At 45.7% G+C, this 19,762-nt stretch overlaps 2 protein-coding genes across 4 annotated transcripts; both read right to left on the bottom strand.

Annotated features, from left to right (window-relative positions):
* Positions 1-203: 203 nt before the first annotated feature.
* On the bottom strand, positions 204-1,862 carry HTD2 (hydroxyacyl-thioester dehydratase type 2). The gene has a single exon (XM_078076725.1). The coding sequence runs from the start codon at positions 1,860-1,862 to the stop codon at positions 1,293-1,295; it is 570 nt and encodes a 189-aa protein (XP_077932851.1). The 3' UTR covers positions 204-1,292.
* Positions 1,863-1,883: 21 nt separating this feature from the next.
* On the bottom strand, positions 1,884-11,190 carry RPP14 (ribonuclease P/MRP subunit p14). 3 transcript variants are annotated; one of them, XM_036071725.2, is made up of 6 exons: positions 11,132-11,190; positions 7,409-7,506; positions 7,230-7,314; positions 3,272-3,348; positions 2,718-2,796; positions 1,884-2,022 (listed from the first exon to the last, which is right to left on the bottom strand). In XM_036071725.2, the coding sequence occupies exons 2-6, from the start codon at positions 7,483-7,485 to the stop codon at positions 1,966-1,968; spliced, it is 375 nt and encodes a 124-aa protein (XP_035927618.1). In that variant the 5' UTR covers positions 7,486-7,506; positions 11,132-11,190; the 3' UTR covers positions 1,884-1,965. The 3 variants fall into 3 exon arrangements, with proteins under 3 accessions (XP_035927618.1, XP_035927617.1, XP_035927615.1); XM_036071724.2 differs by lacking the exon at positions 11,132-11,190 and adding an exon at positions 10,722-10,923; XM_036071722.2 differs by lacking the exon at positions 11,132-11,190 and adding an exon at positions 10,160-10,489.
* Positions 11,191-19,762: the final 8,572 nt, after the last annotated feature.

Below are 19,762 nucleotides of genomic sequence, written 5' to 3' on the forward strand. Positions count from 1 at the left end.
AGTTGTAATCAGAACCACCATCTAAAGCCACAGAGCAGAGATGGATGTTCTGTTATAGATTATCTTAAAAGTGTTGGCTGCGTTGGGATGACCACTCAGTACAAACGCATTAGGTGCATTTCCTCTTCAGTACCCTTTTTTTTTTTTAATACTGATTAAATTTTCAATATCCCTCAACTCTTAAGAACTTGGCCTCCACAGGGTTCCTTATACTTTTTATTTATAAATCTTTACAATAAGCATATATTATTTGTAAAGGGGAGAATCCACAGTGTTTTCAAGGGAGGGAGAAAATAATATGGATTACTAAAATAGAAATTTTGCATTCCAATTCTATTCCAGGTTTAGATTAATTGACATCCTGAAAAACGAAGTCTGTTACCTGTTTTAATTGTGGGCTAGTTTGCTTTAAACTCGGGAAAACCTCTAACCTCATTCACAGGGGAGAATGGATGACCGGCTGGACTTCGTGCTTAGCTATTTGTATCTAGCATCTCCAACAGTCCTGTGTGGTAGGTGTTGTTATCCCTGTTGTATACGTGAGATTGAGAGAGTTTACATAAATGAGTCCAAACGTGCACATAAGCCCTTCTCCAATCACAGGAAAGCCATCTGAAAAGCAAATGCCACTGAAGATGGAACAAGGTGCCACTGTGGTGTAAACAGTAACAAATTACAATAAACTCTGACTCAGAAACTGCTGAAGGACAGGATCTAAGTACCCTGACTGGTAGAAGGTAGGTGTTCAAAGATGACCTGAATTCTGTCGTTGCCTTCAGTAATTAAAGGCTAGTTATAAATTCAGTGACAAACCTACTCTGCACAGACAGAGGCAGGCTTGTGTTATTCAAATGCAAATCTGACTAGATGTGAAATCCTAAAAGAACCTTTAGCTAAGTAACTTTCCTGGTATTTCTTCAGTTTTAAAAATCTAGACAGAGGGGGCGCCTGGGTGGCTCAGTTGGTTAAGTGACTGCCTTCAGCTCAGGTCATGATCCTGGAGTCCCAGGATCGAGTCCCACATCGGGCTCCCTGCTCAGCGGGGGGTCTGCTTCTCCCTCTGACCCTCTCCCCGCTCGTGCTCTCTCTCATTCTCTCTCTCTCAAATAAATAAATAAAATCTTTAAAAAAAAAAAAAAAAAATCTAGACAGAGGAGGAATATACTCAAGTCTGTGTGAAGCATAAAGCCAAACTGGACAGTGGACCTTTGGACACTCCTCTACCTGCTCCCCTCCCCCAACCTGGGCTTCTAGGTCTATAGGCCATCCCTCGGTGAAGAGCAGCGTTCCTTTTACCTCAGAGGCTCTTCAAGAACAGTACCACTGGCACTTGAATGTGCATCTTTAAACACACTGCAGGACTGGGGAGTTTCTGGGACCATAACTTTAACCCAGCCTTCCATAACAGTCTTTTTACTTTCTCTTACAAAACATGACACTGCAATAACAGCAATGAACCGCTTTAGCCTTTTCACCTCTGCGGAAGCTATGACAACTTCTCCAGCATATAAAGGGGCTGGAAAGCTAATTTCCTGTGAAAGTAATACACAGCCTGGCCCTGGCATTTTAGTTCCCAGGAGAGCCGAAATAAGTCCATTGACCAAAACTCCATGTACAACTGTCTTTCCAAACTTGGTGTTTTTTGCAAAATCTTCATTTAAATGCAAAGGATTGACATCCCCCGTTAATTCTGAGAAGGCAGCCACGTCCCTCTGTGTGAAGGCCCTGCTGAGTTCAGCGCGGTCTCCCACTCTGGTGTGCATCTGCTCAACGTGCTGCCTGCTCACCACTGGCTGGCTCAGGCGGATTCTCCTCTGAAGCCCACCCCACCACAGATGATGGCGGGAAATTACGGGGAACATCTTCAGCAATCGGAGCTTTTAGACTGCTTCAGTCTTCAGACAGCATATTGTCACCAAAACATGCTTTTGAGAGCAGAAGGATGTTTCTGCAATTGAAGACTGTTCAATCCAATACTAGTTCCCTGCTATTCCCAGATAAGGCAAGGAGAAATGGAGAAACCTGTAAGAGAAAGAAAACAGTTAAGGAAATCTGGGGAGAAGACTGCACTGAAACACAGGGTGTGTGGAAACATGCCTAGTTTTCTCGGGTAAGTGAAGCTGATGCAGTGGCATCTTAAAGAGCATCCTTAGAGGTAGCCTCAGATACACAAGCGATCACAGTAGGTTTAGAAAGAGTGTTCTAATATTTAAGGCACCAGGCATTAAGCAACAAATGAAAAGTTAAGACTTTTCCACAAGAGTTCCAAGTTTCATCCCTAAACATCTCCCATACAATCTAAAATCTAAGTGCTTTCTCTCTCATTTCCAGAAGCAATGTAATCTCTATTCCTCCCCACTGCCCCCAGTGGATAATGTTAACCACACTAGATTTATGCAAGCAAAAAATGGGACATGTACTAAAAAGCAGTTTGAGGGGTACCTGGGTGGCTCAGTCGGTTGGGTGTCTGACTCTTGATTTGGCTCAGGTCATAACCTTGGGGTCATGGGATTGAGCCTTGTGTCGGGCTCCTTGCTCAGCATGGAGTCTGCCTGAGATTCTTTCCCTCCCCTCTCCCTCAGCCCCTCCCCCCCCGGAACACTCGCTCGCTCGCTCTCTCTCATAAATAAATCTTAAAAAAAAAAAAAAAAGAAAAAGAAAAAGCTGCTTGACCCCTACTCAGCCTTGTTTGGAATATGTGAAGGAACAGTCTTTACCTGAATCACTCTGAAGGCACATTTCTTGCCTTTATAGGATCCTAACAGAGTCAAAGAGCTCCACAATTTGACAAGACCACTGTAGAGAGATCAAGAATGAATGCATAAAGATTTGTCTCTGTGACATCTCCCTAGTACTTTTGTGATGGGCCGGATAGTTAAATTAGGTCCAGAAAACCTAATTTAAATGAGAAAACTTGAGTAGATGTGCTGCCAAAGAGAGCACTAAATGAGAAAACTTTAAAAGTAAAAGCACATTATGTCATAGCAGAGAATAAAATGAACCTCAATTAGGAATGTTTCTAAAATACACATTTTTGAGTTTGCAACCATGGCCACCAATTGGGAAACACTACAGCTGTAAGCAAATCATGAGTTTTACTCTGTATAGTCTAAGCTCCCGGTGGATAAAAGGTCATATCTTTCCCAGTTTAAACTTCCAAAAACTACTCAGGGCTCACAATGCCACGCCTCTTCTTAGAGAAGAGCATTTTTGCTCTATCTCTCCATCCACCTCCCTGCTCTGTTATACTACAAAGGCGCCTCTGTCGTACCTGCTACATATCCTCAAGATGGCTGACAGGGTCTTCTCTTCGTAAGTTAGGATGTCCAAGGGTAAGGCTGCATCAACCTAGGTAGGGAAAAATACTATTAGCAGACTATTATTATCACTATTCTGTATTTTTTTAAAGTAATCTCTACACCCAACGTGGGGCCCGAACTCACAACCCTGAGATCAAGAGTTGCATGCTCCAATGACTGAGGCAGCAGGGTGCCCCTATCAGGACTATCCTTTTTTTTTTTTTTTTTAAGATTTTATTTATTTGAGAGAGAGCAAGCTAGAGAGAGAGAGAGAGAAAGAGAGCGAGCACAAGCAGGGGGAGGGGCAGAGGGAGAAGCAGACTCCCTGCTGAGCAGGGAGCCCAACACAGGGCTCAATCCCCAGATTCTGGGATCATGACCCAAGCTGAAGGCAGACGCTTAACCAACTGAGCCACCCAGGCACCCCTATCATCACTACTCTTAAAGTCTAATAACTAATCCTGTCAACTGCTTTTCTCTTCCAAAAAAGCAGTATTTTATTTAGTGGTGCTGTAGTACTGGGACTGCTTATTTACAATTACCCCTGTCTAGAATGTTCTTCCTGTAACTCTTCATATTGCTAATGACTCTTCATCCTTCAAGTCTTTGTTTAAATTGTTCCATCCCTGGGGGCGCCTGGCTGGCTCAGTTAGTAGAGCAGGAGACTTTCGATCTCAGGGTTAAAAAAGAAAAAGTTCCATCCCTGATCCCCAAAATTAAGCTCAATTGCTTTCTATGCTGTTTCACATATAGAAACCATACACTTCCTCTTTCATAATACCCATCATTCTGGAACCAGGTTTTATACCCGACAGAGAAGGTACACACTTTTTTCTTAAACTTTTTATTTTGAAAAATTAGAATCACAGAAGGTTACAACGAAATTTACAGGAAGGTTCTATGCACCCTTCATGAAGCCTCCCCCAGTAATACAATATCAAAACCAAAAACCTAAAATTGATAAACCAGTTTATTCAGATTTTACCAGTTATACACGTACTCCTATTTGTCCGTGCATGTGCGCGTGTGTGTGTGAGTGTGTGTGTGCATACTTCTATGCAATCTTACCACATAGGTAGTTTCATGCAACCACTACCATCATCAAGATAGAATTACACCATCGCCACAGGGCACTCTCCTTCTTCTACCTCGTTTTAGTCACACCCACTCCTCCTCCCAATCCCTAACTACGAACCTTTCTCCAGATTATATAATTACATTATTTCAGGAGCATGATACAAATGGGATTACCCAGAATGTTACCTTTTGGGATTACCTTTTTCACTTAGCATAATTCTCTGGAGATTCAGTTAAGTTTTTATGTATATCTATAGTTTGTTCCTTTTTATTATTGACTATATTCTATGGTATCAATATATCATGAATGTTTAAGTACTCACTCACTGAAGGACATCTGGTTGATTTCTGCTTTTAGGCTCTTACAAATAAAGCTGCTATGAATACTCACATACTTCTCGGGGCGCCTGGGTGGCTCAGTCGTTAAGCGTCTGCCTTCGGCTCAGGTCATGATCCCAGGGTCCTGGGATCGAGCCCCGTGTCGGGCTCCCTGCCCTGGTGGGAAGCCTGCTTCTCCCTCTCCCACTCCCCCTGCTTGTGTTCCCTCTCTCGCTGTGTCTCTCTCTGTCAAATAAATAAATAAAAATCTTAAAAAAAAAAATAAGTACCCAACATATTAAAAAAAAAAAAAATTTTTACTTCTCTGGGACAAATGCCTAGGTGTGTTAACTGCTGGGTAGTATAGCAGATGCATGTTTAGTTGTTTTTAGAAACTGTCAAATGGTATTCCAAAGTGGCTGTGCCATTTTTTTTTTAAGATTTTATTTATTTATTTGAGACACAGAGATACAGAGAGAGAGGGAACACAACCAGGGGCAGTGGGAGAAGCAGGCTTCCCGCTGAGCAGGGAGCCCAACGCGGGGCTCGATCCCAGGACCCTGTGATCATGACTTGAGCAGAAGGCATACGCCCAACGACTGAGCCACCCAGGCGCCCGTGACTGTCCCATTTTGCATTTCCATTAGCAATGAATGAGTGATCCAGTTTCTCCACATCCTCACCAGCACTTAGTATTATCACTATTTTTTTTTAATTTTCGGTTGTTCTGTTACGTGTGTAGTGATAGCTCACTGTGTTTTTATTTTTTATTTACTTATTTTTTAAAGATTTTATTTTTAAATAATCTTGACACCCAGCATGGGGCTCGAGCTCACAACCAAGAGTCAAGGGTCAAAAGATCAAGAGTCGCATGCTCCACCAATTGAGCCAGCCAGGCGCCCACACCCATTGTATTTTGTTGTTGTTGTTTTTTGGAGCTTATTGTGTTTTTAATGGGCATTTCCCCAATGGCTAATAATGTTGAACATCTCTTCATTCATGTGCTTCTTTGTCAACAGTACATCATTTTTAGTGAAATGTCTATTTGTGTCTTTTACACATTTTCAAGTTGAAATGTTTGGTTTTCTTTATTATTGAGTTTTTAGAGTTCTTTTTATTTTTTAAAAGATTATTTATTTATTATTATTTTTTTATTTTTTTTATTTTTTATTTTTTTAAAGATTTTATTTATTTGAGAGAGAGAATGAGAGACAGAGAACACGAGAGGGAAGAGGGCAGAGGGCAGAGGGAGAAGCAGACCCCCTGCTGAGCAGGGAGCCCGATGCGGGACTCGATCCCGGGACTCCAGGATCATGACCTGAGCTGAAAGCAGTCGCTTAACCAACTGAGCCACCCAGGCGCCCTATTTATTTATTTTTGAGAGAGAGAGAGTGTGCGAGCATGCACACGGGGAAGCAGAGGGAGAAGCAGACTCCCCGCTGAGCAGGGAGCCCAATGCAGGACTCAATCCCAGGACCCTGGGATCATGACCTGAGCCCAAGGCAGACGCCTAACTGACTGAGCCACCCAGGCGCCTGAGAGTTCTTTTTATATTTTAGATACATGGTTTGCAACTAGTTTCCCCCAGTCTGTAATTTGTCTTTTCATCCTCTTAACTGAGTCTGCTGTGGAGTATATGTTTTTAATTTTAATGAGATGCTTACCAGATTTTGACTTGATAAAACATATGAATCAGGAAATAATTTCCTGAATCGTCTTTGTTCTCTCTCAAAATTCTACTTATTTTCAAGTAAATGCTAAAATAGGACTACTCAATGTGCTGGTCTGTGATAAAATAAGAGGCTGTAACACAATGCAAATCAACAATATCACTAAGTACATTGTTTAGTTCAGCTCAGTTTTTTTAAAGTTTATTTATTTATTTACTTTTAGTAATCTCTACACCAACGTGGGGCTCTAACTCACAATCCCAAGATCAAGCATTGCATTGCAAGCTCTTCTGATAGTTCATCTCAATTTTTGATTACGGGGACTTTTTTAGTAAAGGAAGTAGTGTGCTGATTCTGGTGTAAATCTTCACAATGGGCAAAAAAACTGTTTGCACGGGGTGCCTGGGTGGCTCAGGCAGTTATGCATCTGACTCTTGATTTTGGGTCGGGTTGTGATCTCAGGTCCTGAGGCTGAGCCCCGGTTGGGCTCTGCGCTCAATGTGGGGTCTGCTTGGGGTTCTCTTTCCCTCTCCCTCTGCCCCTCCCCCTGCTCGCACACACTCTCTAAATAGATAAAATCTTAAAAAACAAAACAAAACAAAACAAAAAACCCAAAAAACTGTTTGCAGGTTGCCGGTCTGGACCATACTGGGAGTAGCACGGCACTAAAACATTTGTCTAACAAGTTCCTTGTCAAATAGAAGGCATATTAGAACAAACCTACCCAAAATTCATCATTTCTGAAAGTCTGCTTCTGCAATTTCAAATATGTTTTTAAAGTTTTAAAATAATTATTTGGAAAAGCATTGTTTTAGTATTTCTTACAAAGATCTTAGGAGTGTTCAATCTACCAAGTGATTCATACCTCCCCAAAGAGGTCCTTCAAGGCTGAAATAAGCAGCTGTTTGAACTGTGCAGCATTCAGTCCAACCCCACGATCTTGAAATTCTCTATAAAAACATTAAAAAGAAAAAAAATGTATCAAATTTCATACTATTCAGATTCATAAAAATGTAATCACAAATAGAACTTAGGAGAACTCACAGGCAGACTTTCATATAATGGTGCTCAGAGGGATTTTTGTAAACTATTCTTTCATATGTGGTGGCTGGAGCTGGCATCTTTTCCAAAGCTGACCACACCTAGAAATGAAAAATCAAGAGGGCTACAAATTAGCAAGGTACAAGCTATTTTTCACTTTTTTCCCATTTTTTAAATGAGAATTTAACCCATTTTGATTTTTTTTTTTTAAAGTAAGCTCTACACTCACTGTGTAGCTTGAACTCACAACCCTGAGATCAAGTCTCATGCTCTACCAACTGAACCAGCCAGGCACCCTGAACCCATTTGATGTTTTTCAAGTTTATTTAATTTTTTTAAAGATTTTATTTATTTATTTGACAGAGAGAGACACAGCGAGAGAGGGAATACAAGTAGGGGGAGTGGGAGAGGGAGAAGCAGGCTTCCCGCTGAGCAGGGAGCACGATGTGGGGCTCGATCCCAAGACCCTGGGATCATGACCTGAGCCGAAGGCAGATGCTTAACCGACTGAGCCACCCAGGCGCCCCTCAAGTTTATTTATTTATTTAAGTAATTTCTACACCCAACGTGGGGCTTGAGCTCATGACCCTGAGATCAAGTCACATGCTTCTCTGACTGAACCAACCAGGCACCCCTTGCTTTTCTTTTTTTTTTTTTTTCTTGACCCATTTGATTTTTAAAAGAACTCCTAATACAGTAATTCATTTATTTCTGGTCAAACCAAGTTTACCCATACAGACACAAAGAAAGTTTCTAGATTTTATATATGCCAGACTGTTGTACTCTTAAATTCTAATAACATAAACCCAATGGACATTTTTCCCTACTAAGTACCTGGCTCTGTGCTAAACGCCCCACATGCCTTAGGTCATAAGTCTTCAAAATGATCCCATGAAGTAAAAGCTATTATTATTCCCACTTTTTCTCCTCCATTTTTAAGAAGAGGACATTGAGGCTTGGCAGAGAGGTAACACTTGCCCAAGGGCACACAGATTCCAACCACTCCTGAGCCCCTCAAGACTACTCTGGTATGATGCTTCCTAATTTAAAAAAAAAGGGGGGGGGGCGCCTGGGTGGCTCAGTCAGTTAAGCATCTGCCTTAGGCTCACATCATGATCCCAAGGTCCTGAGATTGAGCCCTGCATTGGGCTCCTTGCTCAGCCCGGAGCTGCTTCTCCCTCTGCCTACCGCTCCCCCTGCTTGTGCTCTCTCTGACAGCTAAATAAATAAAATCTTTTAAAAAAAATAGCATACAGGAATAAAATGCAAGATCTTCTTGTTCACTCTCAGTCAACACAGAACATGAACAGAATGAGGAGTGGTAGTTCTGCTGTCCCATCCCATGCTGGACCTGCCTGTTCTCTGAAGGCCAGGTCTATACAGAGCTATTTGATAGTAACCCCCCCTCCCCAAGCCAAAGACCGAGCTTAAACAGCAAGGGGTTTGAGAAGAGGAATTCCTGGAATGGGCACTCAATGTCATTTCTAATAGACCTGGATCCTTCAAGAATTCACAACATGCTGATCCCCCTGGGGAGAATCCCTCATCGGCTCCACTCCTACCTCACTCTTCCTTTGGATAGCCCCTATTCATCCTTTGAATTTTAGCTTAAAGCTCACCTCTTCTAGGAATTTCATCTCTTCAAGAAAGCCTTTTGGACACATTGTTCTAAATTAGATTCACTTGTTATGCAATCTCTTAATACTATTTGTTCAATATCTGGTTCCCCACTAAAGGAACCAGAAAACTGAGGTCCAACCAAGGAAAGGGAATTAGCCAAGGTCACATAGCTATAAACTGGCATTTACAAAAACCTCTGCGTCAGGTCCAGTTCCAAGCACTCCTAGATGATGCCCTCAGAGAAAATGAGAAGTTAGGGTCAAGGAGCTACATCCAAGCATCCACTTAAAAACACAAATAGTTACTGTGTCTGGCACAGAGTAGGAATTCAATAAACACTGAATGGTGAGAAGTATTAGGCCTATATGTTCAAGACTGCAGAAATAATCACCTAATGATTCTTTCCCAATCATTACAGTTGTCCCTGACTAGAAGGGCAGGGAGAATAGGACCCTCAATCACTTCATTCATTGTCTGGCACATGATAGGTGTTTTTTAAGAGTTACCATCAGCCTTGATGGAGTTGGCTGCTTGAGCTAGGGGAATGAGATTGTGCCTGGGGCTCAGGACGCCAATAACAATGAAGACTTAAGGAGTATTCTGGAAATGGACAGTGATAATGGTTTCATAACAGTGTTAATATACTTTACATCAATAGGCTGTACCCTTAAAAATGGTAAATTTTATGTTAGGTATATTTTACCAAAAAAGACTTAAGGATCAAGTGTTTACTGAGCAGTCACCGCCACATAGGCCTCAGAGGCAGTGACAGTATTGCCCTCTGCAGGCTGTCCCGAGATTAAAGGAGAGGATGCCTGGGTACCCTTCGTACAGCTTGGCAAATGTGCCAGGCTCACCACAACAATGAAAGCACTTCCCTAGCTCTTGTTATCATCTTTAAAGCCAGCCTTTGTAATGGCTGCAGGGATGCTCATTAAGTGACCTATTAGTAATAGGTGTCCCTGCTTCCACCTGCTCCCCACCCGCCACCCCCCAATCTAGTCTCTACAGCAGCCAGAGCGAGCCAGTTAAAACCTATTCAAGCCCCCGCCACTCCTCTGCTCAAAACCTTGCAATGGTTCCCGTTTTACTCAGAGTAAACACAAAGGACTTACCAGCCCTGCAAGGCCTCACCTGAATCGTACCGCTGCCTCCAACAGCTCTGACCATGCTCCCTTGCTCAACTCCCTCCACCAGACTCCTCCTAGCTCTTCCTCACACACCGTTTCCCTCCCGTCTCTGCGCCTCGCTCCTAGCTTTTCCGCATGCTGGGAATATTCTTCCTCCAGGTAGCCAGATGGCTCGCTCCCTCGCTTCCTTCATGGCTTTGATCAACTCTCACCCCTCGATTTGGTCCGGTGGCTGTTCTATCTAATACGGCAGCCCCTCCATGCCCCTGTTCTAGTTTCTCCCCATAGCACTTACCACCTTCTAACACAACTACGTAATTCATTTATTCTCTATTTGTACTTCCCTCCCCCACCACAACAGAATGTACACTCTGCAAGAAACGGGGTTCTATCTTGTTCACTGTTTCCTAGAAATCTAAAAGTGCACACAGTATACATTCAACATGTACGTTTTGGGACAAATCAATCATTAAAAAAAAAAAAAAAAAGCCCAGTCCCCTACTATTGGGTACTTCAGTTGTTTTCAACTTTTTTTGACTAACGTCCCCCATTTACTTAGCGCCCACCTGGCGCCGGGCGCATGCGCTCTGCACACGTGGTCCCGCTCACTCCTCGCAGCCACCATGTGCTACCGAGACCCCGTAGTACAGGTGCCCGGGGAGGTGCGCGTCCGGGCCTCACCGGCCGCCCGCGGCGTCCTGGGCCGGAAAGGATTGGTATCTCAGACGGCCGCGCGCCGCCCGCCGTAACTCCCACCTTGCGCATGCGCACCTGGCGCGCAGGCCATGCGTCACCAGCGTGGCCGACTGAGCTCACTCCCGGCAAAAGCCGCTCTGCTATGGGCTTCCGCTTACCTGCTTTCGGTCGCACTAACCTGGCGCCTCCCTGACTCCTGTTCACTGCAAGAATCCGCCAAAGCTTGGCGTTCCCCCGCAAAGGCCAGACCCCGGGCCCAGAAAACTCCGGGATTACTTACGTTTGGCTCCTGTCTGTTTCGCCCCCTCCCCCGGAAGCGTGACGTCTAGGCGCGGATATGACGTCACCGCGCGGCGTCCGCCTAAGAACCTGGGCGTGAATCCTGATCAGGAGCTGAGACTGGCCGAGCTCAGTGCCCCCTGGTGCCCACTCCACAGGAAGCTCTCTGAGCGAATGAGTGTATGGGGTACGGGGCTCCGGACGTGTTTATTCGGCACAGGAGCTCGCTTTCATAGTCATTCATTTATCCATGCATTCATTCATTCAACTTTATATCTAGCATCTCTTCTGCTGAGCATCTTCTGTCAAGCACCCCAAGGACGGGAGCCACTCTTAATGCCCCTTGTGGCTCCCAGCACATAGTAGGTTATCTATCTGGGTTGACATAAGATCCAGAATGTCGAATCTTCAAATGTAAGCCAGGTTTCATCTATGCATTTATTCATGCTAAGTCCCAATTATGTGCTAGGTACTGGGAACTCAGCGGAGAGCAAGAAGATACGGCCTTGTATTCGTGAAACAGGTAGTGTTTGTATATAATAATAATAGTAGTAGTAGTAGCAGCAGCAGCAGCAGTAGTAGTAGTAGTAGTAGTAATAATAGCAGCTAATATTTATCAAGTACTTTCTTTGGGCCAGGCGCCATGAAAAAAATTTTTTCATATGTTATCTCGTGGAACTCTCACACAATCCTAAGGTAGCTATTACTATGATCATCCCCATCTTACAGGGGTGGAAACTGAGGCCCAAGAGGCTGTTACTTGCCCAAGATCACACAGTTGTAAGTGGTGGAGCAGGCGGTCTGACTCTAGATGGTGCTCTCCATACTGCACCATACTACCACCAGTTGTGTGGCATCCGTCAGGGGTGTGTATGGGAGAGGGGCTGGGGCTGCCAAAACTTGAGTGTAAGCCCCATGAGCATGGGGGCCTTGTCTGTGTTGGCTCACCATTGCATTCCAGTGCCTGGCACTCAACACACAGTTAGTGAATGCAGTAGTTCATAGATGGGTGTGCTGATTCTGCCTGGGTTGGGGGCAGAGGTTGCCATGCACAGGCATGCAGGAGCCGGAGTCAGCTGGGACCTTCTCATGTCTTTTCTCAAAATTCCACTTTCTGCTGTTTCCTGCAACTTCAGTCCTTGGCTATAGTCATGTTCTCCGGTTCTGCAGCTCTGCTTCCCTTCCTTCTCTCCTCAGAGGAGACAGGACTTGTTCCAGATTGGGGGAGAGGTAGAGGAAATCAACACAGACCCCACAGACAGTGGCATTTTCTTTCTTAAAAGAGGTTGGATTTCAGAAACTGCCAAAACTTACTCCATATACATCCTCTGCCACTTATTCATCCTCCTCATCTGTCACCTGGAGAGATTAGTAGCATCTACCTCAGAGTTGTGAGGAAAAAATAGTTGGTGTAAAGTATCTGGCTCAGGAAACACTCTGTAGTAGGAGAGGGTTCCCAAAACCAGCCACCTGGCAAACCCATCCTGCCAGGCTGCAGCCCAGAAAAACCAGAGCAGCTCATGTATTTTAGACTTCAAAGAACTTGGATAATTTTCACTTTTCTGCACCAAACCCTGAAAATGAAGTGCCTTCCAAGCTGCCTGAATTTTCTGTGTTGCCGCATTAATTCAGAGTTTAGAATAAATACCTTTGAATGATCACTACAGTAGTTTTTTAGTTAAATTGTATCTATTTTCTTGATACTGTTGGCATGTGGCCTACATTTCAGATAGTATAAAGGGATAAACAATGTAAAGTAAGTCTCCCTCCCACCCCTTACCCAGCCAGCCTTTCTCCCCAGGGGCATCCACAGGTAGGAGTTTCTTAAGTGTCCTTCCAGAGATACGGTAGGGGCGCTTTCCCTTCTTAACAATATTTCTTTTTTTTTTTTTAAAGATTTTATTTATTTGACAGAGAGCGAGCAGAAGTGGGGGGGGGGAGCAGCAGGCAGAGGGAGAGGGAGAAGCAGACTCCCCGCTGAGAGGGGAGCCCCATGTGGGGCTTGATGTGGGGCTTGATCCCTGGACCCTGGGATCATGACCTGAGCTGAAGGCAGATGCTTAAGGACTGAGCTACCCAGGCGCCCCTCTTAAGAATATATCTTAACATCACTCTAAAACATAACACACAAACCTGCTTCAGTTTTTATAAAAGTTGCCCAGCATTGCATTGGTGGAGTCATTTGGATCAAGATGGCCATTCCAGACACTGTGTTTCTGACATTTCAGAGCAAAGTTATTGGGGCAGATCGGCGAGTATTTTATGGTCCTGGAAGCTATGGCAGCCAAGAAAGAGTTGAGTCCACACTTCCTCCCCACTGCTGTGTTGAGCTTCCCCCCCCCCCGGCCTTGTGAACTGGTGCCAAATGGCTTTTGCTAAAACTGAGGTGCTTTCGCTTGGGAAGAAAGGGCAAGAGAGAGGTCCAAGTAGGATTACAGCCACAAATCTCCATCAGACTCATGGGAATCATATCCACTCATGTAAGAAGATTGAGAAGATAGGACAAAGGGAGTGAAAATGACCAGAAGCTAAAAGCTATGGAACGACGGCTGTTGTTTCCATTTAGGGAGACTTGCCAAGTGCCAGAGCACTTGGTCACATTATCCCAGCTACCCTGCAATGTCACATTATTGCCTTTCACAGATGAAAAAAAAGGAGTTAGAGAGGGTAAATTCTTTGTCTAAGGTGGCGAGAAGTCCCAGAACCCATGGGATGGATGACAAGGCCAGAAGTTGCTCTTTGAGGCAACCCTGAGTATCCTCTCCAAACAGGAAATTGAAAAGTAGGCATGTTTTTGAGTCCCCAGAGGCTGAGCCTGAGACAGGGATCCTCGTGGAAGAAATTGACTGGGGGCAGCTCTCATGGGAAACCTGCAAGGGAGGAGGAAAGCAGGATGGGCCGGGGAAGGAGCTAAGCAAAGATGTGGGTTCAGCTGAAGCCCAGCCTCAGGCTGATCCCACACAGAGCCCTGGACATAAATGACACCAGCAATCTTCCAGCCTTGCAGGCAAGGGGGTGAAGCCTTCATCATACCCGCCCCGCCCTCCCGCCCCCAGTCATTGACTGCCAGCTCTAGGGTTGCCAGATTTAGCAAATACAGTTGCCCAGTTTGAGTTTCAGATAAACAGTGAATAGGATATCCTTATGCTAAGAAAGTGTTCATTGTCTGAAATTAAATTTAGCTGGGCATCCTGTGTTTTGTCTGGCAACCCCAGGAGGTGAGAGGAAGAGGGTGGGGCACCACCTCTCAGGGATCTCCTGCCATCGGAGGGTGGTTCTCTGGGAGAAGGGCAAGTGTGTTTCCTCAGCAGCCAGTCTTCACAGCAGGTGTGTGGGGGCGGGCAGCAGTCAGTAACAGGGATCTGGGAAGGGGACATTAGCAGCACGTGCTGCAGGCAAGGACTCTGGGGGGCAGCTCACCAGTCAATGATAAAAAAGACCAGAAGCTCCTGCCCAAAATGATCCAGGGGAGTAGCACATTGGCCTGGTCCCTGCTTCAGCCCCTGCCCGGCCTCATCCCTGGCTGCCTTCTGAGGATGTTTTTGCTTCTTCCCAGTCAGTCTCTGCTTGTGTTGGGGGCTGGAGTGGGAGCCAGGCTATTTAACTTTGTTTCATCCAGCATTTATGAAATGTATTTAAATGATGGAGGAAGCTTTCCTTACAAGTGACCTTAGAAACTTCTCCCCTAAAAAAAGGCTCTAAGACCCTAGGAAGGGAGAATTTGAGGAGGGGATAACAACCCTGTAATTAAGCAGCCTGTTTCTGGAGGGGCCCAAGAACCTTTCTCAAAATTCAGAGATCCTTTCTGAGGGATTCAGCAGGTTCCTACAAAGAAGTCCACCCTCACTGTACCCCCCCTTCCTCTGGAGGCCTCTGCATCTCCATTATAGGAACCTGGGGGATCTGTGGGTTCTGACCTATAAGAGGCCCAAGACATAGAGGTCAGTGAAAAGAGCAAGCAAGGGGTGAGGGGTGGGCAACAGTAATGCCCAGCATGACCCCATTTATGTAAAACACACACAAACACACACACGCACACAGCAATAAGCCAGCCGTAGGGGCCTCTCTGTTGATGCATATGTATGTATAAGCATAATTTTTAAACATCATTTTGTTTGATTTGTTTTAAAGTGACAGGGCATTATTTGTATAATTTAATAATTGTCAAGTAAAAAATTGTCACACAAAAATCAAGACTTGCTCCTAATAGTCACAAGAGGGAGCCATGGACCACACCCATCTGCATGCCTCTCTTCCCATTTGGAAGAACAGACTCTTCCTCAAGGTGCCCCCTCCTGCCCCCCAACTCTCCCCCCAACCCCCAACCCCAAGGCAGGAGAGAGGAAACAGGGAGTGGAGGCCTGCCATCCCTTATCTGCAATTCTGAAATCCAAGAAAAACATGGAAACCAAATCTTTCTTCATGTGGCACCCAATGCTTAATCTGAACAGAGATGAAGATTTTTATAGATTTTGTCCCATTTACTGTGGCTATTCATACATCGCACAGCAGAAATGTCAATGCATTTGATCATATAAGGCAGCCCCAGCCCCACTGGGCATGTTACATAATCTGTGGTGCACACCCCCTAATACCTTTCTAAAATGGGAAACTTTCTGCATTCGGAATCACATCTGGCTCTTGGAGGCTTGGTAAGAGATTGTAGACCTATACTCATGTCAATAGTTGCCCCTTTCTTGCCCCTAAGAATCCTTCCTTCTCTTCCCATCCCCTGCTGGAGCCTGGACACCCCCTAGGTGTGCCCTAAAGTTCCTAGTCGTTGCCTGGAGGGTAGAGAGACCAAAGATCCAGCAAGCCATGAAGGAAAGGTTCCTCTAGGAGCCAAGGGAGAAGGGCCTTCCTGTTGCTAAAAGGAGCCATCTGATATCCTGTCCCTGACTAGGCTAGTGATGGTCACGCAAGCCTTTCATCCCATCACAGGAAACCACAGGCCCACTTGCTGGTGACCTCTAGTCCAGAGCCCAGGGTAGCTGGCCCCGACTTCAGCAGGTAATGTGAGCACATCTCCACTGCCCCATCTGTGACCACTCCCACCCTCTCTCTACTTTTTTGCCTCCTTTCAGGGATGGAGGGGTTGTATGAACATCATCCAACTTTGGCGGGGGGAGAGAGAAGCGGCTGGTGAGAAAGCCCAGTCTGTGCGGTTCAAGGAGTGGTGTTGAAGACACACAAAGTGAAGGATCAGAAGAGCCAGGCTCCCCCTGTCAGGGGAGGGTGTGTCTGTGTGCCTGTGGGCATGGGTAAGAGACAGACAGATGGATAGGAGACAGATGAACTGATGAAACAGATGGGGTGAGGGTGGAGTGGAGGAGAGACAGAGACAGACTAAGAGTTAAAACAAAAACAAAAACAAAATCCCAAACCTGGCCAAAGAGTATTTCAGCAAACATTTTTGGAACAGACCCAGTGAACTGCCACTTTTAATAAAAGACTTCTCAATCTAAGACAGGAAGTCCCCAAAGCAGAAGGCTGGTACATGTGGATGTTAAAATTTGCATCCATCATTTTAGAACAATGTTTATTTCACGAACCAACTAATGATTGTCCTGAGATCGATATATCCAGGGCTTGGGAAGTAAATGAGGGAGCTAAAATCAGCATTTATATTTAATTAAAACGTAAAATTTTTCTGAAGGCAGTGGGAAAGCCCGGGCTGGTATAAAGTCTGGGGAGTTGACCCCCTTCAAAGGGAGCCTGAACTTGATCCCAGGCAGAGCCTCGGGCCACTTCTGGAATGGCAGCCAGGAACAGAGCCAAATCAACTGACCGCTTTCCAAGCCTGACCCCAAGGGGCAAGAAGCAGAGGAGACCTCCCCTCCAGAAAACTCCTTTGGGCAAGCAACACTGACGATCCGGGGCCCCGTTGGCTCACCTGAACCAGGCCAGAGTGTGGTAGAGAGATGAGGGTTATCAACAAGGTGTCTTCCAGGGAGGGCATGACATAAGTTTTGGTTAGTAAAGACACTGGCAGATGAGCAGGCTGTCCCTTGAGGCCCTTAGATGCTGGAATGTAGGTAAGCTTGTTTCCTGCCTAGCAGGAGGCTCGGCACTGGGATAGCCTCAACTATTTGCTGAGTGAACAACCGGGTCACTGTCTTCAGGAGGGGCCTGGGGTGTGTGGCCTCAGTGACGGTGGCTGGAGCTGCCCCACACTGGCCTGGTGCAGGTGAGCCAACAGGGCCCCAGGCTCCACTGGAAGTTGGGCCAGAGAGCTTCTGCCTGAACCGGTGAAAACATTGTTTTTGCAAGTTACCTTCAATCATAAACTGTCTCTATCTTTTTTTTTTTAATCTTTTTAAAAAAGATTTTTTATTTTTTTATTTTCAAGTCATCTCTACACCCAACATGGGGCTCGAACCTACACCCCTGAGATCGAGTTGCATGCTCCACCCACTGAGCCAGCCAGGCGCCTCTCTCTACTTGTTATTTGTGTGACCTTGGGCAAGATAGTTCACTTCTCCCTGCCTCAGTTTTCTGGCTGTAAAATGGGCACAGCTTAAAAAAATAAAAATAAAAATAAAATGGGCACAGGTTGTACGTACCTTTTAGGGGTGTGTGAGAACTTGATAAGGGGGTGCATGAAACATACTTGGAAGAGCATCAGCTGGCCTGACCCACCTTATAATCTTCCCAGTACCTTCTGGGAACTTCCTTTGGAAAAAGCAACGAGGAAGGTTCCCTGGGATGGGGAATACTCATGGGGCCTCACACGGAAGGCAGACTTACACGCACGGGCAGCACCATCAAACTGTTGTGTTCCTTGCCTCAGTCACTCCTGGTGCTGCATCTGCGCTTGACAAGAAGCCCAGACTGATGGCAAATTGAGAGCTAACCAGGGCCTGGCCCTCAGCTCCCTCAGTGCCTGCCCAGCAGGGTCCGTCCTCGGCAGCCCTGACGGCCCCATTACAGGAAGTGGGGTACGAGTCCGCTTGTGATTCTCGGGGCTTTCCACTGTCACTTCAGAAACTTCTGGCAGGGGGGTGTAGCTCAGTGGTAGAGCATTTGACTGCAGAAACTTCTGGCAGTCTTTCAGGCAAGGCTGTGCTGAATGACCCTTTTCTTCTCTCCAAGACTGTCATTAAAGGCGCCACCACGTGGCCCATTGGGCCGTGGCTTGGGGGGCAGCCAGCTGGCGGTCACCAGCAAGCTTTTCGTAATCACAAAGGCAAAACGTGGGGTGCCAAAGGGGAGCTGTGCGTGTCTGCTTTCAAGTCTTCCTAACACGGTGGGGCCAGAAGTGCAGGCCCAAGGGAGAACCACGACAACCCAGTTTTTAGGTCTGTCCAAAGGACTCTTTCATATGCTCTGCTCATGACTTCCCGTTGACGCGTTCGCGTGACAGCAGAGGAGGCGGGGTCTGCATCCCGCCGCTGCAGACCCCGCCCACTGTCCTCCTGGTGGGACGGGCAGCCCACACCGCTGCCTGGATGGGCCCAGTGTGGGTGCAATGCAGCAGCGACTGTGCATGTGATCCTTAGCTGCCGTTCACCCAGGGCGTAACAATTCCTGCACCTAGTACGCTTTCCAATTTGCAGGACTTACCCCAGGCTGGAGGCGTCTTCAGCTACCCTGGGCACCGTCCCTCATCACCCAAACCCACCCAGACTGACCCCCGTCCCCAGGACCGCATCAAACTCAGAATTCTTGAGGAACATGAAAGACTGGAACAAGCAGTGTGTCTAGTATCTACTCTTTTTTCCATGCCATTGATTTTTGCTCTCACCTGTATTATTTCCTTCTATTTTTTTCTAGGTTTATTTTTGATTTTTTTTTTTTTTTAAGATTTTATTTTTAAGGGGCACTTGGGTGGCTCAGTTGGTTAAGCATCTGCCTTTAGCTCAGGTCATGATCCTGGGGTCCTGGGATTGAGCCCCACATTGGTCTCCCTGCTCACGGGAAGCGGGGAGTCTGCTTCTCCCTCTCCCGCTCCCCCTGCTTGTGTGCTCTTTCTCTAACAACTAGACTCTTTAAAAAAGATTTTATTTTTAAGTAGTCTTTACACCCAACGTGGGGCTCGAACTCACAACCCCGAGATCAAGAGTTGCACGCTCCACCAACTGAGCCAGCCAGCCACCCCTCTTCTTTGCTAACACATGTACTGAGGCCTCTAACGTTCCCTCCGAACACTGCGTTAGCTGCAGCCCGCCCGTATGAGACATCACATTTTCATATCTTCTTGTTTTTAAGATCTGTGTTCTGTTCTTCTCTGATAAATTAAAATATAAAGTTTAAACTATAACTATAGTTTTTAATTTAAACTATAAAATTTATCTCACTTTATTTCCAGAACTACTTGGCTGCAGATTCTGTAAAAAGATTTGGTGGATTCAAGCTCCGAGGATTTTTTTTTTTTTTTTAAGTAGGCTGCATGCCCAGCATGAAGCCCAGAGCACGGCTCAAATTCACGACCCTGAGATCAAGACCTGAGCTGAGATCAAGAGTCAGATGCTTAACCGAGTCACCCAGGCGCCCTGAAGCTCTGGGAATTTTAAGGGCTCCTCAGTACAACAGACAAGGGTCAAAAGGAACAGTCTCATGACTCTTGCCTTTTGTTTCTGATATACAATTTCAGCTGAATAAAAATGACAAACATGATTTTCTTAAAAGAAAA

This window comes from Halichoerus grypus, chromosome 1 (genome assembly GCF_964656455.1).
Source record: "Halichoerus grypus chromosome 1, mHalGry1.hap1.1, whole genome shotgun sequence".
NCBI classification, from domain to species: Eukaryota; Metazoa; Chordata; class Mammalia; order Carnivora; family Phocidae; genus Halichoerus; species Halichoerus grypus.